Source organism: Callithrix jacchus, chromosome 4, assembly GCF_049354715.1.
Source record: "Callithrix jacchus isolate 240 chromosome 4, calJac240_pri, whole genome shotgun sequence".
Classification (NCBI taxonomy): Eukaryota; Metazoa; Chordata; class Mammalia; order Primates; family Cebidae; genus Callithrix; species Callithrix jacchus.
In genome coordinates this window covers 60,309,800-60,337,110 of record NC_133505.1, presented here as the reverse complement: position 1 = coordinate 60,337,110, position 27,311 = coordinate 60,309,800, and the positions used below count along the sequence as shown (strand labels likewise).

Sequence of the window (27,311 nt, the reverse complement as noted above, 5' to 3'; positions counted from 1 at the left end):
ATGTTAATGGTGCCTGTCTCTAGGTGGCTGGAGGACTGATCCTATTTTTTTTCTTCATTGAGTTTGTATGTGTTTTTCCAGGGAACACAATGCTGTATCCCCCTGCCATCCACAATGACTGTGGGGTTGGATGTCATTTGGCAAAGGGAGAAGTGTATCTGTGGCAAAAATTGTACCCTGTATGTTCATCCGTCTATCCATCCATCCGTCCATCTGTCCATCCATCCGTCCATCAATGATCCATCCATCTATCCAGTATTGATCACGTCCCTACTCTGTTCTAGGTGTTGTGACAGGTGCTGGTGGCTCAGTGGTGGATATCATGAAAGTCCCTGCCCTTGCGGGTGGAAAAGAAAGTCAGATAATAAACAGGATGATCATGTGTTAAGTGCTCTAAAGTGATGGAAAAATAAAGGGGGGTAATTTAGAGAGTGTATTCAGAGGAGGCTTCTCTGAAGAAGTCTTTTATGTTAAGAAGAGAAGCAGGTGTCATTATGGAGGGTCAGGCGGTGACAGCAGCAAATGCAAAAGAACTGTCGAGTTTAATGACTGTTCAGAGGCCAGGAGGGTGGGAGTAGAGTGAGGAGGAGGAAAAGTGGCCCCTGATGAGCACAGAGAGTTATGTGAAGCATCGAAAGTCAAAGTACAGTTTAGATTCTCTTCTAAGTGAAGATTAAATAACTTTCCAAAGTCACACACTCAAGCCATGGCAATGTTGGGACTGGAACGCAAGTCTTCTGACGTGGTGTGCTTAGTGCAATGCCATGCTGGCTGCCTCAGAGTGAGAGTCCTGGCCAGAGCCCTGGCTGAGCTGTTTGGGTTCCATTAGGTTTCAGAGCTACAGGAAGCAATCTCAGGGGAAGTGAGGGAGAGAAAATGCCTGCAAAGTGTTTTCCCTCCCTATCCTAAGGAGCACAGCCAAGATTACTTGCTTACTTTAGGATCTGACTGATCAACTAACGAACAATACTTTGGGAGTCAGGAGTCTTAGATTCTAGAACAATCTTTGCCACCATTTTACCCAATTTTTTTTAAACCACATTCCCAGAAATATTTGTATGCATGTAGTGTGTATGCATATATATCCATATCTATATCTATACATATATTTATCTCTTTATATATGCTTATATTGCATATATATAAATCCTTATATTGCAGATATATATGCTTACATTTATTTTTAAATATGGCCAACTGTGCTTCTTAACTCATAGGATTATTGTGGAAGAAACCATGGAAGGGTAGCTAGCTATTAGAAGCTTTGAAATTTTGTAAATGTTAATCTATTTTGGATATCCTAGTGTCTAAGCTTATTTTGGTGATGGCTTTTTAATGAAAAAAATTTCTAGCAAGGTAGTTACAAATATGGAAAGAAGTGTGAGCTGAAGCTGGTAAACAAAATGTCCAAGCTAACAGAAAAAGTTTAATTCTCTTCAGAGCGAGAATAACGTGCTTAGCAAAGACTGTGTGTTTCTAACAGGCAAACAGAGGGCAGAGTGATTCAGCCCATTTTACTTGTACCTTTGCCAGTGAAGAGTCAGGAAAGGGCATAAGAAGGTTTATGAGGAAAGTGGAAGCCTGAGGCCAAGAAAGGCTTTAAAGGAAGTTGGTCACTACTTCCCTTGAGTTCAAGTCTGTACTCTCAGATCATTCATAAATTGGGTACAAAAAACTTGCTCTTAACGATTGAAGACCTACTGCTGGCAATGAACCATGAGAAGGGGTTACATAACAGAAGCGACGTGCAGATATTCTATGGACCTAACAGAAAAGGAGGAATTCTAGAAATTTAGACAACTAATCTTGATGTTATCCCTGACAAAATTCTAGAATGAATTATTCATCAGATGGTTTGTGAGCCTTCAGAATTGAAAGTAGCGATCTGGAAACCAACTCATGCAGAGTGTGGTGTGAGAAACCAACTTAATTTCCTCTCTGATAGCGTTAGAAGTGACTTATGCTATAAATATAAAGGGAGACTTTTACAAACTAGTCCAACAACTTCTCCACCCCCAGCAGCAAAAATAGGTTCTAGGTGCAGAGTTCAAAGTGGCTTGATGCAAGCCTCAAGTTGCTCTGAAGTGAAGTGTTTAAAAAGTCCGCATGAATTTTGCATTTCCATATGGATCTAAATACTACATTAAATTTTAATTTAAAAGTTAAATTACTTTGCTTTTCCTTTCTGAATCCTGGAATATGACTGATGCTCCGGGAGCAAAGGCTGGATTCATCCTGTGGCTTTGTCTACCCTGCGGACGATGGATCAGCTAATGGATTTATAGCTAGATCACAGGCTACAGATTCAAAACATATTTGAGCAATGGGTCTAAACCAGTGGGATAAATGTAACAATGAAAAATGTAAATTGTCACATTTACATTTTTAATAATAATGGTACACACAGCTCCAACAGCTATAATGCAAGCTGCCTTTATTGGATTCTTATTGGATGCCAGGTTCCATGCTAATCGATTTATATGCTTCATCTCGCTCAATTTCTTCAGCACCTACACAAAGTACTCAATTATTGGCAACTCCATTTTATAAATGTGGAAACCAAAGCTTAGCGAAGTAATGTCTTCGGTGTCATGTAGACGGTAACCATCCGCCCTGGGATTCAGATCCAGCTCATCTGCTTCCAAGCCTAAGATTCACATGCCAGTGCTTCTCAGAAAATTATCTGAACAAACACAGCATTGTGAAATCCTCAGAAAACTGCATCTCTGAGACTTTGAGTTGACCACTATCTAAGTATGAACATGGTGGCCTTCAAAATGAATACGGTGTTAGGTGCCATGAGAAAGAGGCTCAGATAAAGGTGGACCAGAGCCTCAGTGGTCAGCCCAAACAATCTGCCTTCAGATCTGGGGGACCTGGTGTTAACATATTGACAGTCTACATTAGTAGGTCTAGAGGACTCTGGGTTTAGAAGCCATGTCTTAGTTAGAGAGTGGAGAATATTTTAGCATGAAGAAGAGAATACTGAGTGGTGAAATGTACTAGTTATCCTACTCATTATTTCTAGAAAATTGTGGAAAAAAACATTTTAAAATGGATTTGAAAAAAGATGCTAGGGTTTGACATGGTTTATGGTTTCTCAAGTGTCGACCTTTTTGCCCTTCTCGTCACCCTTCCTGGTCTTCCCATGGGGTCTGCCATCTTCCTGGCTAATGTTCAATCAGCATTTCAAAACTTGAGAGCACTGCTCTAAGAAACAGGACCATCTGGTTTCGACCTCAGAGCTCTGGTAGTTCTGTGTTTGACTTTCTGAGACTCTCTTGATCTCTTTGGGTTACATTTTTTACACCTCTTCCTAATTTATAGGCTGAAATGAGATCATACATATGGAATTGTTGATAAATACAAAACATCATGCATTATTACTGATAATTTTTGAGTTAGTTGCAAAAAATGTCTGTAGCCAGTATTATTCTTGAATAAATATCACACCTGTTGGGGACGACACCCTTCCCTAACCCTGCCCTCACCTTCTCTAGATGGCATATTTTTAGACTTTCTGTAATGCTACACTGCTGTTTTTTATTTTAAATCCAGTCTGGCTTCTCCCCTTAAAGCAAGAGGACTTTTAAAGCGAGTGGCTGGTAGTATAACTGGCACATATATCGAATCTCCTTAGTCTGGGCTGTTAAGTAAGTTTAATTAATTTACTAAGTTAATGTTCCACTGCTAGCAACAGAGCCTCATTGCCATCAGCTGGGGAGAGGGAATTGAAAGCCTAAATGAGCTCATTTTTTCACAGTTGGAATTAGGGACCAGTTAGCCAGTTGTGTGGGTTTTCCAATTTCTCCATCTGCCCTAAGGGGATTCAGGCAATTACGGCCCCAACACTAAGTATGAGTAAAAGCAGGAAGAGGGAAGGGGAAAAGAAAAAAGAAACAACAAAAACTCTCCCCCACATTTGTTTCCCTTTTTGGAACTGGAAGTATTGTCGTGCATTGCTTGTTTAGCTGGGCTCAGAGTTGCTTTTGCTAATGTTTTTAATAGATTCGGAAAAGAGAAAGGCCTCAGTGAAAGATATTTACCATGTGCATTTTCATTGCAGGGTGTGCAGATAAAAGGAAAAACAAATAAACAATAAAAGAATGGAAACAAAATTACAGAAATTTGCAAAATTTGACAAATGGTGGCCTGTAGTTGCCACAAGCTAATGGCTTGCAATGATTAATAAGAGTAAAAATAATTGCATTTCATTAAGATTGATGACACCCCATTTAACCTCCCCTCTCGTTTCAGCCCTAAAGTGGAAAGAGATGAAGTTCTCATCTATAATAGCTCCTGTAACATTACCATGGAAACTGAGGCAGAGATGGAGTGTGAGACGCCCAATCAGCCAATTACCGTCAAGATTACTGAGATACGGAAACGCTGGGGCCAGAACACTCAGGTATAATCAAATCTTTTTTACAGACTGATTCAAACAGCTCAAATTAAATTTGTAATATTGTGTACATTAAAAAAACAATTTAGTCCAAATGGCAGCGATATATAATATTAAATGCGCTCAAACTTTGAGGAGCTGGTCTAATGCACAATATCTGAATTCATAGTTAACTCTGGTTAATCATATATTTTCTCAAAAATAAATGAGTGCTGCCCAGGCTCTTTTAAAGCAAATTCTGAGCAGATAATCTCCTCGGCATTTTGTCCTGATTTCTGCGTGCATGTTTGAAAGGGGCTCTCTGTGGTTTATTTCTTCACAAAATAAATGGCCTGTGATTTAACCAGACCCTACTGGAAGGCTTCCAAATCACTCAGCTGTCCTCAGGTTGGTAGGAAAGTAATGTCTGTGGGTCCCCCATTTGGTTCATCTCTGTGTCATGCGGGAGCAGAGTGGAAACTTCAGCTTCTGGGGGGATTACATGGACATCAGAAATGAAGAGGACCACAGGGTCATTCGCTCTAGCCTCTCTGCCTCAATTCATCCATTTTGAAATGGTCTAAACCACTCCCTCCAAGTGGCTCTTCTGAAAATGTGTTTGTAAGTCCCCAGAGAGGAATTCCACAGCCTTCCCTGGGAATTTGTGAGAATTGCAATCAGAGGCTCAGGGCTCTTTGGAAATGGATCAGATCATCTTTTACAGCTCCCCAGGCTTCTCACGGCACACAGATAAAAAAATAATATTTATTGAGCATCTACTCCCTTAGGTGCCTTTCTCTTTATGAAAGCAATTCTGAGATTTTTCTCTTTTTGTCTCTTTTATTTGGAACAAACATTTATTGAGTGCCTATTATGTGGCACTTGCCATACCAGATTCTCTTGTGAATGCTGCTTTGGTCAAACCGTCCCAATCCAAAAGTCAACTTCCTGGCTTCAAAATGTATGTTTTTCTGTAACTTTATACTGGTGCTAAAAATGTATGCGATGGCAAACATTTTTTTTCTGTTCTTCCTAAACTGTTCTGTGCCTACCTTCCCATCCTCCAGGTCCTCACTGTCTGCTCTGTGGCCTCTGCAGGCTTCTTCCTCGCCTTGACCATCCCTTCAAGTGATACCCTGGGTTGTCACTTCTCGCTTCATTGTGTCCCCCACAAACACCTCTTTCTGTCAATTTAACTGCCAGTTTTTATTCTCTCCAGAGCCACTGTCTCCCAGTGGCACTTCCACTTCATTCTGTGCCTTTTCTCAGCAGTCGGCTGTCAATGACATTTCAAAAGTGTATTGTAGTGCACTGAGACTGATGTGGGACACTGTGTGATCTTTAAGCCTCTCTGGGCCTCAGTTTCTGCTGGGTGCATAATAACCTGGTGTTAGGATGCATAGGTAAGCAAATGCTTGTGAAAGAGAGGGAGAGGCAGGCTGACCTAGTGTTGAAATGCATGGACTTTGGAGGTAGACCACTGGGTCTTTTTTTTTTTTTTTTTTTGAGTCAGAGTCTTGCTCTGTCACCAGGCGCCAGGTGCCAGGCTCCAGGCTGGAGTGCAGTGGTGCAATCTTGGCTCACTGCAACCTCTGCCTCCTGAGTTCAAGCAATTCTCCTGCCTCAGCCTCCCGAGTAGCTGGGACTACAGGGGCACGCCACCACACCCAGTTAATTTTTTGTATTTTTAGTAGAGACAGGGTTTCACCATATTGGCCAGGATGGTCTTGATCTCTTGACCTCATGATCCACCTGCCTCAGCCTTCCAAAGACTGCTGGGGTCTTAATATATCACTTACTTCCTGGGGGATTTTAGGCAAGTTCTTTAACCCCTTTGTACTTCAGTTTTCTCACCACAAAGTAGAGACAATAACAGTTCCCAATTCACAGGGTTGGTGTGAGCCACTGAGAGCTGCCTCTCACACATGGTAAATGTCTAATGTTAGCTATTATTGGCAATGCTAGTAAACTAGTCATAGTGCTAGAAAATGATATGAATTTATTTCTCTATAGTGCTTGCTGCTTTGACCAGATCATTTCACTTCTTAGATTCATTTAATTTCCCATCATCTCAAAGTCTAATTTTGAATTTTTTTAGGCTTAAATGCCTCACTGATTCAAAAATCTTATGTAACATGCATTTGAGTTCCAACCATGTTCAAGGTTCTCTATCATGTTCCGAAGGAGATTAAAAAATAATACAGAAAGAGACTCCACCTTTAAGAGATATTTGGGAAATGAGGCCTCATCCTCCAGACCAGCCAGCTCGTTTCAGAGATGAATTAACTGAGATTCATAAGAAGAGGTGATTGATAAAGGTCACACAAGTAGATATCTGGTCTCATAACCCATGCGGCTATAGTCATTGTGGGAGAAGTAAATCACTTAATCTTCAGGAACCAGGGATGTGTGGTGAGGCTACTGCCCGTGTGTAGCGAACTCCAGGCCTGAGGGGGTAGAGGGGAGATAGGTACCACCGTTGTGGGTTTCAGATGTGATGAATTACATTCAAGTGTTGGTGATGATGTCATAGTTTTGAACAATCTAGCAGGGCCCTCTCAAGTAGCCAGGAGTACATGGGGGAACAATGACAGGGATTTATGGCAAACTCATCTGAACTTATGACTGAGCTTAGCTCCAATGGGACCCTAAAGAATAGAGCAAGAGTCTCAGGTACACACGTCCTGTCACATGGACTGGATCAATATGTGGAAGTTAGGAAACAACTATGGCTGGCACAAAGCGGCCTGGAGTCCAGAAAAACAAAATTCTATGTAATGGGAAAATTGTTAATTCTAGGTTCTGGGTTTTTTTTTTTTTTTTTTTTTGAGATGGAGTCTCACCGTGGTGTGGTGGAGTGCAATGGCATGATCTCGGCTCACTGCAACCTCTGCCTCCTGGTTTAAAGCAATTCTCCTGCCTCAGCCTCCCAACTAGCTGGGACTACAGGCCCACACTACCACACTCAGCTAATTTTTGTATTTTTAGTAAAGATGGGGTTTCACCATGTTGGCCAGGCTGGTCTCAAACTCCTGACCTTGTGATCCGCCCGCCTTGGCCTCCCAAAGTGCTGGGATTATAGGCATGAGCTACTGAGCCAGGCCTAATTCTAGGTTCTACTCTTGTTAGGGTGGTTTGGTTTGATTTAGAAATTGGATATAATGAAGTTTATAGGTGGAGTGCTTATATCTAAGTGACTATATAATTTATACCCAAACTAGGATGCTTTTGAGTGCAAGGCTGACAATGAATAATTATGCTGGGATAGTATGTCACCCTTGTTGGGGTATGTGATTACCCTACCTGGGTTTGGGAACAGAACAACTTGTCATATATATGTGATGCATGGTTACCCTACCTATGTTGGGATGTACAATTTCCCTTTCTTGGCCTGGGAAAAACCAGTATTATGATGAATAGTTATCTGGGCCTAGGCCTGGGTCTGGGGAAGACCAGCACCAATAGGTGCTTAATCAGGACTACAATCCAGGTAGCCAATTCAAAATTCAAGAATTCCTTGTGTGAGAACCTTGGAACACTTGTACACTGCTGGTGGGAATGCAAACTAGTACGACCACTATGGATAACAGTGTGGAGATTCCTTAAAGAACCAAAAGTAGACCTACCATTTGACCCAGAAATCCCATTATTGGGTATCTGTCCAGAGGAAAAGAAGTTATACAAAAAAGGTATACTTGCACACGCATGTTTACAGCAGTACAATTTGCAATTGTAAAAACATGAAACCAGCCCAAATGCCCATCAGTAAAAGAGTGGATAAAGAAATTGTGGTATATATGTATACATACAATCGAATACTACTCAGCCATAAAAAGAAACAAATTAATGGCATTTGCAGCAACTTAAATGTAACTGGAGACTATTATTCTAAGAGAATTAATTCAGGAATGGAAAACCAAACATTGTATGTTCTCACTCATAAGTTGGAGCTAAGCTATGAGGATGCAAAGACATAAGAATGATATACTGGACTTTGGGAACTCAGGGGAAAGGGTGCGAGGGGAGTGAGGGACAAGACTACAAACTGGGTTCAGTGTATACTGCTCCAGTGATGGGTGCACCCAAATCTCACAGATCATCACTAAAGAACTAACCCATGTAACCAAAATCATCTGTTTCCCCAAAACCTAAGGAAATAAAAAATTAAAAAGAATATCGTTTGGTCAGGCGCAGTGACTCATGCCTATAGTTTCAGCACTTTGGGAGGCTGAGGCAGGTGGATCACCTGAGGTCAGGAGTTCAGGACCAGCCTGGTCAACATGATGAAACCCCTTCTCTACTAAAAACACAAAAAAATTAGTCAGGCATGGTGCCAGGTGCCTATAATCCCAGCAACTTGGGAGGCTGAGGCAGGAGAACCACTTGAACCTGGGAGGCAGAGGTTGCAGTGAGCTGATATTTCGCCATCACACTCCAGCCTGGGCAACAAGAACAAAACTCTGTCTCATATATATATAATTTTTTTTTCCTAGTGACCTAGATGGGAGGGTGTGAGGCAGTGTGGGAAGATTGATAAGACCAGTACTTTGTTAAAGGTTATCAAAGTGTCTCAACAACTTAATTTGAGGTCTTGACGTGTTTATAAGCTAGGTGTTCCTTTCCATTGCTCCTTCCCATTGAAAGGGGTATTGTAAAGTTAGCAAAAAGCCACTCCCACTTGCTTTAGGGCCACGGGACTGCCTACTAGATTCTAAGAAAAATGGCAAGTTGTCCTCTTATCACAAGATAACTGGTTAATATGTTCCCTTTCGAGGTTGGCAATAAAAGTTTAAACCCAAAAAAAAAAAAAGGTTATGTATGTTTTCCTACCAAAGGACTTTTGCGATCCTTCAATTCATGAATACATAATATGGATTTCTAAGGAGTGCCATGGTGTGAACATTTACCTAAACTTCTTTGCCTGTGGACCTCTTCATTCCTGGAATTTCTTTTGGGGCCGGCATCTGTACTGCTGCCTTCATTCTGGGAAGTGTCATGTATCCCATACTCTTCCCCTCTCACAGAGTGGGGCTCTGAGGTAGGAAAGGTCATCTTCAGATGGGCAGCCAACTAAGTTCTATTAAAGTCAGTGGTATTTGTGCCCATGAAGGACAGGGTTTAGGTATTCGGGATGCAGAGGAAAGGCATTTCTGGTGGGGGAACCAGCATGCACAAGGCACTGAGAACCCACAGGAATAGCAAGGAGCATGGTGTGTGTGAAGGAATGGTGAGTTGTAGGTTTGGAAAGGTGGACTGGGATTGGATTGTGATCTAGAGGTAAGCATGTGGTCCTTTGATTCAGCAGGCAAGAAGTAATCCCCAAGCAGCAGGGCTTGATAAGGTGAGCTGTAGTCACGTTAATCTGGCAGTGAGCTGTAGTCACGTTAATCTGGCAGTGAGCTATAGTGACGTTAATCTGGCAGTGAGCTGTGGATGACCTGATTAGTAAACCCATGAGAGCCAGCTCTCAGCCAGGTGAGAGATAACTGGGGCAGGGAGATGGCAGAGGGTATGGAGAGGTGACACGCTCAATAGTCAATACTTGATAACTTGTGTTGGACAAAGTGTTCAAATTTAGGAGAGGTTAAATGGGGTAGGTAAGAAAAATTGTGTGCTGGCTTTTCAAAAACCTTTTCAAAATGTTCAATGTTAAATATCTGTGCTCATGACTTCCAGGTTGGAAACTCGGATCCAGAATTCTCTCCTGCACTTTGTTTTTATTTTATTAACTTATTTCTTTTGAGACAGGATCTTGCTCTTGTCACCCAGGCTGGAGGACAATGGCATGATCATGGCTCACCACTGCAGCCTCAAACTCCTGGGCTTAAATAATTAATTCCCCTGCCTCATCCTCTGTAGTAGCTGGGACCACAGGTGTGTTCCACCACACCCAGCTGAGTTTTAATTTTTTTGTGTGGAGGCAAGGGCCTCACTATGTTCCACAGGTTGGTCTTGAATTCCCAGTTTCAAGCAATCCTCCCACCTTGGCCTAGCAAAGTGCTGGGATTATAGAGCTGAGCCACTGCGTCCGACCTCTTCTGAATGTTAGGTTCTTGTACCTCACTGCCTACTGCTATTGTCACTTTGATACCAAAATGACACCTCAAGTTTAGCAGATTCTAAATTGGACTCGTGATCTCTACTACTTTCTTCCCCATAATCCTGAACTGAGTTGATGGCAGCTCTGTCCTTTTAGTGTCCAGGACATGGAGGCATCCTTAACCTTCCAAAACTCACATCAAATCTGTTAGGCAATTCTGTTGACTCTACCTTCATTTGGCCACCTTGCAGCAGTTCTACCTCTGCCATCATCAGCAGCATCATCTCTTACTGTTTACTGCTAGCCTCTCAGCCCTCCGCTTTGCTTCCACCCCTGCCTCCATTTGGTCTATTCTACTTATTACTAGAGCCACAATGATCCTTTCAAAATATGTCAGACTATTTCCCTCTTCTCCTCAAAAACCTTTCAGTGGCTCCCAGACTCTCATAAGAACATCCAGTCCTTATACTGACCTCAAGGGCCATTCCCTGCACCACTCGCCTCCCACGCCAACATCCTCTCGCTTCATCTCTCACTTTTCACCTTTGCCAGCTCTGTTCTGGGCACACTGACTTCTTGCTGTTGCTGCAACATGGCAGGGATGCTCCCACACTGAAGCCTTTGCATTTGCTGTTTCTTCTGCTTATAATTCTTTCCCCCTCCTTTTTCAAGTACAATCTCCCACTTGAACTTTTTGCTGAAACGTTACTTCCTCTGTGAAGTTTACCTTTGCCACCCTATTGAAAATGGCAACCCATTGTCACTGACCCCATATATCATGCTTTTACAGAGTTCATATCACGTGCTAACATACTACTTAAGATACTAATTTATTATGTTCATTGTTTGGTGTCTGACTCTTCTTGCTAGAATATGATCTCTAAGAAGACAGAAGATTTTCCTGCTCTGTTCCCTGGTGTGTCCCAAGAGCCTGAACCAACTATACTAACAAACAGAAATACATGCAGAAATACAAATACAGAAAGTTTAAAAAGTCTTCCCATATGTCACTTCTTCAATCTTTTCTCCTGAAAATTACATCTGAAAGGAAATACACATATACACATACATGTATATATGCCCATTTGCACACAAAGATGTTTATGTTATTTATATTGTTTTTCAACTCATAATTTTAAAACATATAGTAGAACACTATAACGTGAACTCCTTGAAAAGAGGGTCGTTCTTTTGTCACTGCTGTTTTCCCAAAACTAGGCCTAGTATATAGCATAGTACAATAAAGTTTTTATAGGTTTCAATTAAAATTATTAAGTGAACAAATGGACTTGTGACATGAATGAATACAACATGGGCATCATTTTAGTTTAGCACATGTAACATTTTCTTTTCCTTCAAAAGGCATTGATTATACCTAGTGGGTATCACACACTGTGATTCAGTGAGACAAGAGAAAAGGTATTAGAAAACAAAGAAGAAAATCCTAAAGAGTGCTGGAAAACACAACAGGGTGCCCAAGACAATCAGAGGTTTTGAGGGATTTCTGAAGCACAAATAGCAGTTTGGGTTAGATGGGTAGAGAAACCACAGCAGAATAAACACAACCCAAAGCAAGTTTAGAGGAAATTAGAAAGAGAACAGCTACTCTTTTCAATGGAGCTCTGGGAGAAATTCCACAGGTAGGAGGGACAGACATCAGGGAAATTAACGAGAACTGCAATATAGACATTTCCCTTCCATCTCTCTCTCCATTTCTTTTTCTCTGTCCCTGTGTAAATGCTTGGTTCGGTGGCTCTCAGGAGGAAGTGTTAAGAGTGGCTTATAAAACACAGAGGGAATATTTGGAGACAGTAGATGGATTCAGTCCATTGTGGATGTTAGGGCCGATGTTAATCCAGGACAAGCCTGGAAACTCCATGGCAGACTCAGAGAAAGGAAGAAAGGCAGCAGAAAGAAGCTTCTCTTCATTTCTGCCTCCAAAAAATTTCCTCTGCTTTGATTTTGCTCATCCAGATGGCTTACCTAGAAATTTCGGTTGTGGTAAGTTGACGAGGTTTCTCTGAACATCTAATCTGTCTTATCAGTGGAAAAGGAAGTCTGAAATTATGCTACTAAAGTTCTCCGGGAAATGATTTTGACTTTAGAATTCTATACCCAGTAAAATACTGTTTGAAATAACTAAATAATGACACATAAGCTGTACAATATTTAGGAAGTTTCTCTCTTTTGTGCACTCTCTAAAAAATAATGCACTTTGGTGAACTGTAAATGGATCCAAGAAAAAAGACGATATGGGATTCAAGAAAATGATGAATAAAGAACTTAGAAAACAGCAAGAATAAGATAAAAATTGTTGATAATGACGTTGTGAAGCTTAATATAGTTGTTAAGAATAGATTCTTAACCAGACAGAAGCAGGAGGCTCCTGTTTTAAGGAGTATAATAAAAGAACAAGAAACAGAGACATAAGCTCCTTCTTTGATAAAATGAAAATACATTTATAGCACAAACCTCATTGTATGAAGATGAAAAGTAAATGGGAGAATGGCAGATGACTTAACAGAGTGAAGGAAGGTCAAAATTAATTGCCTGAAGGGGAAATTTAGATAAAAAGAAGACAATTTGCCCCATAGTACTCTAGAAAAACTTTAGATTTAGAGAATTTCAGGTACCAGAAAATGAGCATGAGGAAGAATGCTAAAACGAGGTGATGGTTTAATGTGTATATAAAGTAGCTCTATCCACAGGATACTATTCCTTGCTCCAAGTCAGGCATCTATTTCTACACCACCATCCAGGAAGCAGATGCATAATTTCTGGGCAAATTTAAGTGAGACATTAATGATTAGGCACAGGGGCAACTAGGGATGGGAAATGCAACTGAAATATGGAGGATAAATGAAAGATCTGCTTTCTCTTTAAAGAGAATCAGCCCATCCATTCCCCACTAAATTCTTTCTTCTGCTCAACTCCAGAATCCTGACAAACCAAATTCTACTCCTCCCAGAAAGAGGACTATATGATACTTCTCTGGAGAGATGAAACCAAAGTAAAGGTCCATAGCTATTGGCATTTGGAAGCCTTGTGAAGTCCCACTTACATTGATTACCTACTTGGATTTTATTGCAGTGCTATTAAATATAGATGGAAAGACTTTTGGTTCTGGCCATGAGAGGGCAATGAGTTTCAGCCTTGTCCTTTTGTCATATACCACCATGTAAATATAAAAATTAGTCAAAGTATATTTCAGGCATTGGATAACAGACAGCACAAGGCTGTGATCCTTGAGCAAATGGAAACACACAAGGAATGTAGCTTTCTGTCTGAGATTAGAGTCCAGGGGAACCCAAAAAACTCTTCTTGGGTTCTATTTCTCTGTGCTCTCAGTTTCCAATCAGAGATTAGAGTTCAGGGCTACTAATATTGGTAGAATTTACAGGGCATGATACCAGAGAGGAGAGTGCTGTGCATAGAAGGAACTCTAGAAATCTGCCGGGGTCCCTTAAGTCTTTTGCCAAATAGTTAACCAATCATGTAGTGTGTACATTTCTGTGAGGTCTAGCAGACAATAGCTACTGGGAAGCTTGAAGCGAATATAGCCTCTAAGACTCTGGGAGTACTTTGGAACAGCACAGTGCTAGATGATTTCAAATGCTGACTGGTTAGAGTGGAGAGACCCCACTCAATACCAGGGTATCGAGTTGAGACCTCAGAAAGGCCACATTTTAGGAATAAAATATTCTATCCCTGGAGTAAAGCTACTCTAGATTCACTGAATGGATCCTGAAAACAGGACTTAACAAAATTAAACTGCTAATTCAGTAATTTTTTTTTTTTTTTTGAGATGGAGTGTTGCTCTGTTGCCCAGGCTAGAATGCAGTGGTATGATCTTGGCTCACCACAACCTTCGCCTCCCGAGTTCAAGCAATTTTTCTGCCTCAGTCTTTTGAGTAGCTAGGATTACAGGCAACTGCCACCATGCCCAGCTAATTTTTTTATTTTTTTAATTTTTTTTTTAGCAGAGATGGTTTTTCACCATCTAGGCCAGGCTGGTCTTGAACCCCTGACCTCAAGTGATCCACTCACCTCGGCCTCCTAAATTGCTGGGTTTGCAGGCATGAGCCACCTAGAGCAAATTCTAACATCCTTTAAAGGAAGGAAGATAACAAAAGTTACTCCTTTAAAAACATGGCTTCCACAATAGCCAGCATACAATCAAGAACCTGAGAAAAAAAGTGAAATATGCAATCAATTAAAACAGACCTATGGATGATAGAGATATTGAAACTTAGTAGATAGGGAGTTTAAAACAACTGTTATAAGCTGTTAAAGGTTTTAAAGGAAAAGACAGTTGCAACAAGAGAAGTTATAGGAAATCCCAGGAAAAAAATAAAAACTATTTCAAAAAATCAATAAAAATTATAGAATTGAAAGAAATAATATCTCTACTGAAAATTTCACTAGATAATATTAGATTGGACCTTGCAGAAGATAGAATCAGTGAACTTGTAGACAAAACAAAAAAGCTTTCCAAACTGAAGAACAGAAAGAAAAGGGAAAACATGGATAAATAGTGACCTCTGGGTCAATAACAAGTAGTGTAATGTTTGTGTCATTGGAGTAGCAGAAGGAAAAGAGAGGTAGAAGGGAAAGAAAAATATTTAAATAAATAATGGCAAAGATTTTCTAAATTTGGCAGAAACTACAAATTCACTCTTCTAAGAAGCTGAATGAATCCAAATCAGAAGCAACATAAAGAGAACGATTATTGGAGTTCTCAGTAAGGTTAACATGGCAGTTCTTCCATATTAACATTTAAGTCAATGCAATTTCAATAAAACATCTCAATAGGTTTTTTCCTTTGGTAGAAATTTCCAGTCTAATTAAAAAATTATGGAAATGCAATAAACTAAAAATATCTTGAAAAGAAAGTTGGAGGACTTACACTGTCTGATTTCAAATCTTACTATAAAGCTATGATAATCAGTTTAGGTTCTAGGCAAGATCTTATATGAAAGATTTTCCTGATAACTGTATGCTTGAAAATTCTTGATGGAGTGTCATGGAACCCAGGTGAAGGAAGAGTTTGAAGAAATGTGTGTTGAGAGTTATCAAAATGTACTGTGATGAAGAGGTCCTTAGTGACATTTCAGATTTTTTGGGGTTAAGGAGAACATGACTAGCAAGGAAATGCAGGCAACTGATATAGATCATGAGTAGGAAGGGAAAGAGGAGATGCAGATAAATGTTGTGATTGAGCAGCACCTTCTCATGTTCACAACTCACTGTCACTGGTGCTAGAGATCATTTTCTTAGTTTAAGGTACTTTGACTGAAGCTGGTCTTTAAGTATGTTACTTGATTTGACAAGATCACGACTCCACAGCTTTCTCATCTCATCTGTTTTGCTAGTGACTACAAAATAGCTCTCAGACAACCCTAATGTTTGGTTAAGTAACCACCATTTTTTCCCCAAAGTATTTATATTTTTAAATTCATTTAGGGTTTTCAATGCATGTCTCCCATAGGAAGAGTTTTCTTTTTTTAAAGTTGAAGAATTTTTTTTCTTTTGGGAAGTCTCATAGTTCTTAATTATACTTGTTTTAAGAAATTTATCTTTTTTACATTTACATTGCATGTTTTACTGAAATATTTAATCTTTCAAATAGACGTTACACTCTCTGAGTGTGAGCTTCATGTTGGATCCCTCTTTGGTGAACGAATGGATGAAGTTCGGCATATATGTCTGTACTGGCTTATTGTTTAAAGGGCAAACCACACTGTTATTTTCATCTCCACCTTTTTGTTCAAGTAGATTCCTTCTACGAAATTCAGGCACTCCAGTAATGTGACAAATTTTATATTTTCTTTATAATATGTATAGCTATTTAGAGGCTAATTTGAAAATTCTTTTTATGTCCTCATTTCGTTGAGCAGTGGTTTGTAGTTTTCCTTGAAGAGATCTCTTACATTCCTTGTGAGTTGTATTCCTAGGTATTTTATTCTTTTCGTAGCAATTGTGAATGGCAGTTCATTCTTGATTTGGCACTCTTTCAGTCTGTTGTTGGTGTATAGGAATGCTTGTGATTTTTGCACATTGATTTTGTATCCTGAGACTTTGCTGAAGTTGCTTATCAGTTTCAGGAGTTTTTGGGCTGAGGCGATGGGGTCTTCTAGGTACACTATCATGTCGTCTGCAAATAGAGACAATTTGGCTTCCTCCTTTCCTATTTGAATACCCTTTATTTCTTTTTCTTGCCTGATTGCTCTGGCTAGAACTTCTAGTACTATATTGAATACGAGTGGTGAAAGAGGGCATCCTTGTCTAGTGCCAGATTTCAAAGGGAATGCTTCCAGTTTTTGCCCATTTAGTATGATATTGAAATATTCCATGTTGATGGTTAGGAAGAATCAATATCGTGAAAATGGCTATACTGCCCAAAGTAATTTACAGATTCAACGCTATCCCCATCAAGCTACCATTTGACTTTCTTCACAGAACTGGAAAAAACCACCATGAACTTCATATGGAACCAAAAGAGAGCCCGCATAGCCAAGTCAATTCTAAGCAAAAAGAACACAGCGGGAGGCATCATACTACCAGACTTCAAACTATACTACAAGGCTACAGTAATCAAAACAGCATGGTACTGGTACCAAAACAGAGATATAGACCAATGGAACAGAACAGAGGCATCGGCGGCAACACAGCATATCTACAACCATACAATCTTTGATAAACCTGACAAAAACAAGCAATGGGGAAAGGACTCCCTGTTTAATAAATGGTGTTGGGATAACTGGCTAACCATATGCAGAACGCAGAAACTGGACCCCTTCCTGACACCTTACACTAAAATTAACTCCAGATGGATTAAAGACTTAAATATAAGATCTGGCACCATAAAAACCCTAGAGGAAAATCTAGGCAAAACCATTCAGGACATAGGAATAGGCAAGGACTTCATGACCAAAACACCAAAAGCGTTGGCAACAAAAGCCAAAATAGACAAATGGGACCTAATCAAACTCCACAGCTTCTGCACGGCAGAAGAAATGGTCACTAGAGTGAATCGGCAACCAACAGAATGGGAAAAAATTTTTGCAGTTTACCCATCTGACAAAGGGCTGATATCCAGAATTTACAAAGAACTCAAACAGATTTACAGGAAAAAAACAAACAAGCCCATTCAAAAATGGGCAAAGGATATGAACAGATACTTTTCAAAAGAAGACATACATGAGGCCAACAAAAATATGAAAAAATGCTCATCATCACTGGTTATTGGAGAGATGCAAATCAAAACCACATTGAGATACCATCTCATGCCAGTTAGAATGGCGATCATGAAGAAATCTGGAGACAACAGATGCTGGAGAGGATGTGGAGGAATAGGAACACTTTTACACTGTTGGTGGGAGTGTAAATTAGTTCAACTGTTGTGGAAGACAGTGTGGCGATTCCTCAAGGCCTTAGAAATAGAAATTCCATTTGACCCAGCAATCCCATTACTGGGTATATATCCAAAAAAACTATAAATCATTCTACTATAAGGACACATGCACATGAATATTCATTGTAGCACTGTCTACAAGAGCAAAGACCTGGAACCAACCCATCCATGATAGACTGGATTGGGAAAATGTGGCACATATACACCATGGAATATTATGCAGCAATCAAAAAGGATGAGTTTGTGTCCTTCGTAGGGACATGGATGAATTTGGAGAACATCATTCTCAGCAAACTGACACAAGAACAGAAAATGAAATCCCGCATATTCTCGCTCATAGGCGGGTGATGAAAAAAGAGAACACATGGACATAGGGAAGGGAGTACTACATACTGGGGTCTACTGGGGGAATAGGGGAGGGACAGTGGGGGGGAGGAGGGGGGAGGGATAGCCTGGGGAGAAATGCCAAATGTGGGTGAAGGGGAAGACGGCAGCAAAACACACTGCCATGTATGTACCTATGCAACTATCTTTCTTGATCTGCACATGTACCCCAAAACCTAAAATGCAATTAAAAAAAAAAGAAAATTCTTTTTATTCCCTAATTAATTTTGTTTCTCCTATTACAGAAATCCAAAAGCAATTTTCCCTTTTGTTTTCCCTCCCCTCCCCTTCCCTCCCCTCCTCTCCTTCTCCTCCTTCTCTCCCTTCCTTCTTTTTTTCCCCTTTAGACCCACTTGGTGCATATCTTCAGGGCTGTGTGCCTGCAGAGAGAGGTGCTGGGGAAAGCAGGGTTGAGCGAGTTATTAGATTAGGAAAAGGGGGTAAAGAAACTTGACCGTTGACACCTGACCTGGCTGTCCTGGAGGAAACTTACTGAGTCCCCTGTGCCTGTATTTTCTCTGTGAAATAAGGTTCTAAATGTATGAGAATTACCTATTGCAGGGAAGGGGAGGAGACGGACGGGCAGTTTCACATCTGAAAGGACTTTGCCTTCTTATGGTAATTAGGCAGAATAGGATGCACAATGAACGGGACTCCTGGTACCTCCCTGCTAATTCTTGGAATGTCCCTGTCTGACTACAACTGTTTAACAACTCACTTAACCTTTCAGTTGATCAGTACTATCTGAGTTCCAGCTTTTGGAGGGAGAAAAACAGTACCTATAAATGCATAGTAGTAGGAGAAACCTCAAAGTTCAACAAAGGCATTATGATATAATAGTTATGAGCTTGGACTCTAAAATCAAACTGGATTTGAGACTGATCCTTCTACTTACTCGTTATATAACTTTGGGCAAATTTTCTTAACTTCACTGAATCTGTTAATTCCTACCTCGTAGGGTTGTAAGAATTAAATGATGCATATAGAGCACTTGTCTCAGTGTCTCATTCATAGAAAGCTCTTGAAATGGGCCGGGGATTATTATTTTTGGTTAAATGCATAATGAGACTGTACAATTACAAAGGATAATCAATCTGTGAGTACTCTGCAAATTGTTATGCAAAGTAAGGTGTCACAATTTATATCATTGTTTATGGTGGTGAAGTCATAACCAGAAGTTGCTATGTGAAAGAGGCTTTGTCAATTATTTGAACTTAAGACTTTGTATACCTGTTTCTCACTGTTTTTTTTCCTTTTATATTTAAAAAAAAAGAAGGATTTTTTTTTCCTTTTCCCCTCAATTGTGCTGAAAACAGTTTTGAGAAAGCGTTTTGCTATTTTGACTTTGTTCCTCCTATCTTTCTCTCAAGAGTATGACAAAAGATTTGAAAGAAAATCTAGCTCTTCAGTTTGTACAGTCTTCTTGCCCTAGGACATTATTACTAATGATTTCAGGTAGCATGTTGTTACTGCTATTAATGTTTTGTTATTATTACAAATTGGTACAAATATTACAATGCATTTTTATTTCATAGATATGGAATGGCAGGTCTGCTATATCTAATAATATGAAATAAACTGTTACCTTTAACTATTCAGCAATGGCACAGTTATAGTTCATGCCAAAAGTGTTTAGAATTATATGAATGGGTTTCTATATTCGATGCTAAAATAATTCAACTTTGAATTTCCCTTTAAGTATAATATTATAAAAAAGATTTAGGTACAGTCCCCTGGTGTGTTTGAAGCTCTGCACTCTGCAAACACATAAATAAAAATACATCCAATTGGGAAGAAAAAGGGGGAATTCAGAAAGTTAGTCTGAATACAGCTTACATTCATCTGAACAAGTTAATTGTGCCTCTCTTGTTTCTCAGGGACTTTTTGTGTCAAATGAGTTTATGATATTAGCCTGCTCCTCTCATATCAAGGTATGTTACCAGTAAATGAGGCTGTGGTTTTGATGAGCCTTTGTCATATTTTGGCCCTCAAAATTTCTTTTTTTTCTTTACAATGTGTTTAAAGTTATTATAATATCACCAAGTAATTATTACATCACCATATAGGAGTTGGAATTACATCAGACAAATTACTCTTAACTTTTATCTTAAAATAACAGTTACTGTGCTCAGTGGAAAGCAGTGAGCTTTATTAGCCCTGTGAAAATGTCCCTATTAATGATAGGCAGAGGGTAGTCCATTGGGACATGACATGATTACTTCTTTCTTTCCAAAGTACAACTTTCTAAATTGAAATTATTTTTATCTACATAAATACTGTGTAGAATTTTCTCAGTAAAACCATATGTCATGGGCTTATTTTGGTTTTGACTGTAGGAGTATAATGCTTACATTTTTTTTTCTGAGCCTTTTCAAATATGAAACTTTAGCTATCCTGCAGAGATGCCTGCTTGCTACGAAATTGCTATGGATGGTGCAATGGCCTCACATGGGGATTCTTTGGATTCTACAGGGGAGGTGAGGCTTGGTAATTGAAGAACCAGAAGTGTTCAAATTAGTTTGCTTTCTGACTCATTGGGTAACATTGGATAACTCAATTTTGTAATCTCAAGTCTCTATTTCCTGACCTGTGACATGGAAAGGTTTTTATGGAAGTCCTTAGTAACAGAATGTGAAAACTGTGATATGTGAATATGTTATTTTATCATATACTTAATTCTTCATGTGCGAAAAAAGCTTGATTTTCCACAGGTCCATTTCTAGAAGGAATAGTAGTAAATCATCATCTCCTTGAAGCCTGATGAAGAATTAAGGGCACCCAACTATGAGTAGGTTCTCTTTCCAGGTATGAAGGGTCTAAGATCATTGTTGAATGGGTTTCAGTGGTGGACGTGATGTGGTGTGGTAATGGTGGTTGTTATGGTATGTGTTGTATATTTGTGTTGTGTAAGGAGTAATAGGAGTTTCATCAGTGTTTGGATATGTGGTTCTATACTAGACATATTAAACATTTTTTATTTTGCTGAAAGCTCTAAGATGTTATCAGTTTTGAGTCTAATGTACAGAGCATTTCTATTTGCAAAAACAAGTAATCATCTCCGCCTTGAGATACAAAAGGCAATTCAGTCAATTTGGAGAACTTAGGTTTTCTCCTCAGGGTTGTCCTCTTTTTAGATCTCATTGATTCAGCCATAAATCTTCACCTCCAAAGACCGTGCTTTTAGCCCCACTGCACTGAAGTCTGCTCTTACTTTAAAGAGCCATAGTAACTGCTCCTAACATGCACATCTTTATTGGGAAATGTGGGGAAGCTTGACCAGATAGCTGCAGAACAGCTGGAGCCTGGAGGGTGAAGAAATTTGGGTAAAGATGAATGGATTATTCACATATTCAGAGTGTTATGGTAACTGACTTCATCAAATTGAAAATCAGCTCAGAAAAAAAGAAACTCCTATGTCTCAGGGAGTTAGAGGAGAAGAGAAGGGGAACCAGAGGGGAGAGGCAGGAGCACTGGGTGAAATGAAGAATATTGAACTGGGTTTAGATAAAGGCTGTTACTTGGAGATAGAAATGACCTTTATGGTATTACCGTATGTATGAGCGGATGTTAACTTGCGTTGGTTCTATAAAATGGTAGTTTCAGAGGTAGGTTTTTTCTACTTTCTGTTCTTTTTCCACTGGTGCAGTCCAGCTTTAAGGGGATTTAACCCTTAGACCTCAGGCAGGTCTAAAAAGGGTGTGTAGGTACAACTCCTCTAAGAGCTTATTTTAGTTACTGTCTTCCTGAATTTCTTTGCTGGTAGGAGGGTTAGGAAAGACCTCTTCTGGTTCCTTGGTTGTCCTTGGCTGAAGTTAGCTGATGGTAGGCTAGTGGCAGGGTTGTTGATACCCCAACAATGCCACAAGGCCCCTTTCTGGTTGTATCTCTCCATGGAGCCAACCTAAATGTAAATCAGCAGAAAAGTGTGCAGATGAGATGATATTGTCCATAAAATATACATCAAGGGATCATTTCAGCTGCATCAGAAGAAAGGAAATTGTCTTTTCTAGGAGAGAAAGGGTAAAAGTGCATAGAAGTAGCCATTTAATGAGGGAATAAATTGCCCTGAAGAGTATATACATTAAAAACAGGAACCAAACCAAACAAAATAAATAATAAAACAAACAACAGGAAAGGTATACCTTGATTGTATATGTTTTACAAAGAAACCTCTGGCCTTTCTAGAATATGATAATCACTAAACTAGTTTACTCAGGTTTTCCCTTTGATGGGAGATGCAGAATAACTCAGAAGGAATATTTTGAAGAGTTTTTTTACTTCCAGTTAAGTGCTAGTAACCTCCTCAAATTAACAGATACTTAATTGATTTTTTAGACTCCTTTTTGCTTTTACCTAAGAGAACTCATAGCAGCTCTGCAGTTATTCCCTCTGTGACATTGGTCTCCAATATCCAGTTCTTTATTTTGAGTTCAAGGAAGCGCTTCCCTTCCTCAGTCTTTTAAAGTTAGATAGGGCCTTATGACTTGTGTAGAATGTGGGTAGAAACGCTGAATTTCTGGAGCTGGAATCTCTAGCCCTCTTTTCCTTTGCCATGTTGCCTAAATAGCCTAGAGCGTGGGCTGAACATACGTCCTCAACATATGGAGGATGGTTGTTCTGTCCAAGAGATTTGCTAACATCTGTAGTGGACATTGTGTGAACAAGACATGAGCTTATGTTGTATTGCTCCACTGAAAACTTGGGATTATTTATTGCTACATGCAATCTAGTTGTGACTGATGACACCATTTTTAGCAAGTGGCTCTGCAGCCTTGGCAGACCCACTCTATTCCACATGGTATCTTTAAGTGGTTTTTCTGTGAGTCTACAGAAAATCGTAACATTCTTGATGGGAAGTATGACAAGTTTATGAGGTGGAACCATTAGGCAGAAACTATGGACTGATGGGACTTAGTGAAGAAAGGTGGCTGGACATTTGATATCATTCAGCCTCTTTCCATCCTCTGGACCCCGACTCTCCTCCTGTGTGGTTGGTGATGTGTTTCCATCCTCTGGACTCCCACTCTCCTCCCGTGTCATTGGTGATATGTTTCCACTCTCACCTGCAGTCCTCATGCCTTGAAGATCCTCTGTGGGATTTTTCTAGTGCTGAGAAATTAATCACCTTCTTTGCAATGTTGTTGCAAACAATGGGAGTTTCTGGGGAGATGTGATTATTCTTGGCATTTCTGCCTGTGCTAAGTCTCTATTTATTTCCTTCTAAGAAATACACTGGAATGTTATGCATCCAGACTTTCCCCAAACAAAGCATATATCTATATTCTACATCTATTTTCATAGCTCTCTATGATCTATTTATAGATATTTTCCATACTTATGCTCTCTCATTTTTTTCTCTTTAAAATTTACTTAAAATTTTTCTTACAAAGACCTAAATCCCAAGGAAACATGACTCAAATAATTTGATAAAGAGACTAATGTTGGCTCACAGAACTGATGATAAAGATGGCACATTGGCTCACAGCACAGGAAACCTAAGGAGTCACAGGAATGGCTTGATCCAGCAGCTCAGGTCTCACTAATGAGACAGCTCTTTCCATGTCTCTGCCTGCCTTGCAGAGTGTTAGATTCAACCGAAGGCTGCTTTCTCTGTGGCCACAAGGTGGTTGTCAGTAGCTTCTAGGGCCACTTGCTTTCCTATTTATATCACATTAGAATGAAAGGGTCTTTCATGGTCACAGTTCAGAAGAAGGAAGTTTTTTCCCCAGAATCCCCCAACAAATGTGTCTTCATGACTCATTGATCCAACTTGAGTTAATTGACCAAACTTCCCTCTGCTGAGGGTGATGGACTTTGTTGATTGGTTTTGGCCAATTAATGATCACTGTGTGCTTATAGAATAGAGCTAATCCCATCCCAAACACCTGGGTAAGAATATGGTAGCAGTGATGCCTACAAGGTCAGTCTTGGATGCTGTTGATAAGTAGAAAGCTGGAGAATAGACACAGGGTAGTCAGCAAACACTTGGCCACAATGACCTTGCTTTTCTCTTTATAGTTACACTAAAGCCGCTTTCTCTGATCCTCCTCACTTCTCCTTTTGCTAAATTAAATCCTTGCTGTTTCATGAGATTTTGAGAGGGTGAAAACAAGTCACCTTTTCTGTGTAAGAGAGTCAGGGAAATGAAAGGAAACAAGAGTTTGATAAGTCTCCCTTAGAATTCAGTAGGAATGTCTGCTTTTAACAAAACCAAATGAGAACGCACAACGACTGCATAAAACACACGTATCTTCAGTGGCCTGCAGGACCTTAAAATCAGTTAGGTGTTTCTTTGGTGATGTGCATCTTCCTTTTTCAAAATGACAGCAGCTGCTTTTATGATGTACCAGCTCCCAGTGCGGATGGCTCATCACTCAGTTCTGTGCAAGACAACCCTCCTCTAATAACAAAGAAAAGAGCAATCTAGGGAAATAAATGGCCTGTTATAGTGTTTGCTTCTCATAATGGATCTTCCCAAATATTATACAAACATTAATTAAACTTCCCAGCTTCCCCATGTAATGAATACCTGTTTATACAGAGGGGAGTAGACAGAGTCAACTGACCATGGCCCCTCCATGAATTAAAAAGACAGGGTCTCCACTGTTGGGCTCACAGTCACCTGAAAACATTATCATTTAACTGTTTTTTTCCTTCCCAGAGGGGAAAGTATGCACAGCCAAGCAAAAGCAAATATATTTTGTTCTGTGTCTTCTTGGCACTGATTAATATGAGTTGGAAGGATACTGCCTGATAACTTTATTATGACGTGGAGTGAATGGAACAATATGACCAGCAGAGCGGGCATGGTACTCCTGTGGCAGGAAGAGAAAGTCACCATTCTTTATTCCTTCTGAAACATTGTTTACAGATCACTCAGAGGGTTCCAGGCATTGTCTGAGTCCCTCCCAGGGTTTTTCAGATGGTCGTTTTGAGAAATAACTAGAAACTAGGAAAATATGAAGGGCTCAGATAAACTTATGCATTAAATATCTAGTATGTTAGACCCAGTCCACCCCTTTGGACTTTGAAAAAGTTGCTTTAAGTCTACAGATGAGTAAAATACAACTGCTACCTTGTAGAATGTACTATTCAATAGGGGAGATACAAAAGCCCAGTAACTATGCTATAAACAAAATATAATAATGCAATAATAAAGGTATGTGTATTTTGATATGGAAAATCAGTGAAGGAAAAGAAATCTTCTGGGTAGAAAAATTACCTGGAAACTCCTTGGAGAGTGTGGAATTTTATAAGGGTCTAAAAGGATGGCCAGGATGTGGATAACGGAAGATAAGGAACAAAGGTATGCTAGCTACGAGACTAGTCGTACAGAGTCCCAGAGATGGAAAAACATAGTTTATGTGATTTTATTTGGCTGGAGTGTAAAGTTTGAAAGAAAGTAATCAAGAAGGCAGTAACTAGAAACAAAGGTTGGAAAACATCATGCACAGTCTTGAGTGCCAAACTAAGGAGTGTAGATTGAATTCAGGAGGAAAATAAAACTGTTAGAGGCTTTATAAATTTTGTAGCCACCACTGTATCTCATAAAATGTTCCTCAGATCCCACATCAGAGTCAGAACTCTAGTCTTGCTGAGCTGTGGCCTGATGACAAGTGAGGTGAGTTCTAAAACATGTAGCTGCTGTTCTCTTGGAGCTCAGATGCAATTACATGAAGGGCAGTGCTTCCAATGGAAGTGAGAACATAAGGAAATGAGGTGTCTTAAGGCTGTAGGTAGGTGGAAGGATGAAGGATGCGTATTCTGAAGGTGATACAAGGAAACACAGAGTGACCTTCTGAGTGACCAGAGAGCATAAATGATTCTCACAGGATGTTTTAGATTCCTGGTAAATTACAGAGAGAGGCAGTATGGTGTAGTGGTCTGAGAGTGAGTGATCTACATCCTAATTCCAAGGCTTGGGTGTTACCTACCTGTATACTTGGAGGCAAGTCTCTGGGAAAACCTCATGGCCGGGGGAGGTGGCTCATGCCCGTAATTCCAGTACTTTGGGAGACTGGGGCAGGCAGATCGCTTGTGCCCCCGAGTTTGAGACCAGCCTGGACAACATAGGGAGAGTTCATCTCTACAAATAATGCAAAAAATTAGCTGGGCATGGTAGTGTGTGCCTGTGTTCCTAGCTATTTGGGAATCTGAGGTGGGAGGATTACCTCAGCTTGGGAGGTCGAGGCTGCAGTTAGCTGTGATTGCGCCACTGCACTGCATTTCAGCCTGGGTGACAGGGTAAGACTGTGTCAAGAAAACAAAACAACAACAACAAGCAAGCCAAAAAACAAAACCAAAAACCCCTCTGTTTCCCCATTCGTAATTGGAAAATTACATTTTCCAAATTATGATTTCCAAATCGGCATTTTCCAATGTGAGTTCTGTAGGCAATTAGTAATGAAGCATGTCTCATTAAGAAAAACAAAAAGTGTTCTGCAGTCATGTAAGTTTGGGAAATGCAGACTCGATTCTATGTCCAGTCATGTAGTAAAAGCTTGGAGAGTCCTGCAGAAAGGAAGGCAATTTTACTCTATTGAAACCAGTCTTTCCTACATGTATTTGGTCATAAGAATCTTATGTTTTTTTCTTCCATATGACACTATTGGTTCTCTGTGGAACACTTCAGGCAATTTGGGGCTAAGCCATTTTTAGCTCCCTTTTGCTTTCATATTCTCTGATTCTGTTTTACCTCTTAAGGTTTCTTTTCAGTCTAACATCTTATACATCCAAGGGAGTTTTCTTCTCCAGTCGGGCTGTGTACATTTTCCTCCCTAAACTATAGGATTGACTATCATCCCCCAATTAACTTTCTGTCAGAGTTGAGGCAGAAAGTTCTTGAAAAGTGTTTATAAAAGTGCTTTGAGATCCTTTCAGGAAGGAGATCCCTGGTGGATTTGTCATATGACTTCATTAGACACCTTGTATGCTAAGGAGCGATCAACTTCAGCTTCCAGTTTGGCATCCTCATATTTCTAACTTACTCTATGAACTAGGAAAGAGCTGAGGGATTACTTTTTTTTCTTCTCTTTTTTTGCATCTGTATATAATGTAATTTAACCTAGCAAAAAAGACACTGATTGCCTGTC

The 27,311-nt window shown here is 39.9% G+C and overlaps 1 protein-coding gene across 3 annotated transcripts in view; it reads left to right on the top strand.

The window, feature by feature from the left end:
* The window catches only part of PKHD1 (PKHD1 ciliary IPT domain containing fibrocystin/polyductin), a 515,189-nt gene that overhangs the window by 81,422 nt on the left and 406,456 nt on the right, over window positions 1–27,311 (top strand). For all 3 annotated transcript variants that reach the window (XM_035295877.3, XM_035295878.3, XM_078370699.1), the window contains one exon: window positions 4,258–4,408. In XM_035295877.3, the coding sequence (XP_035151768.3) occupies window positions 4,258–4,408 (151 nt within the window). The remainder of the gene's footprint in view (window positions 1–4,257; window positions 4,409–27,311) is intronic.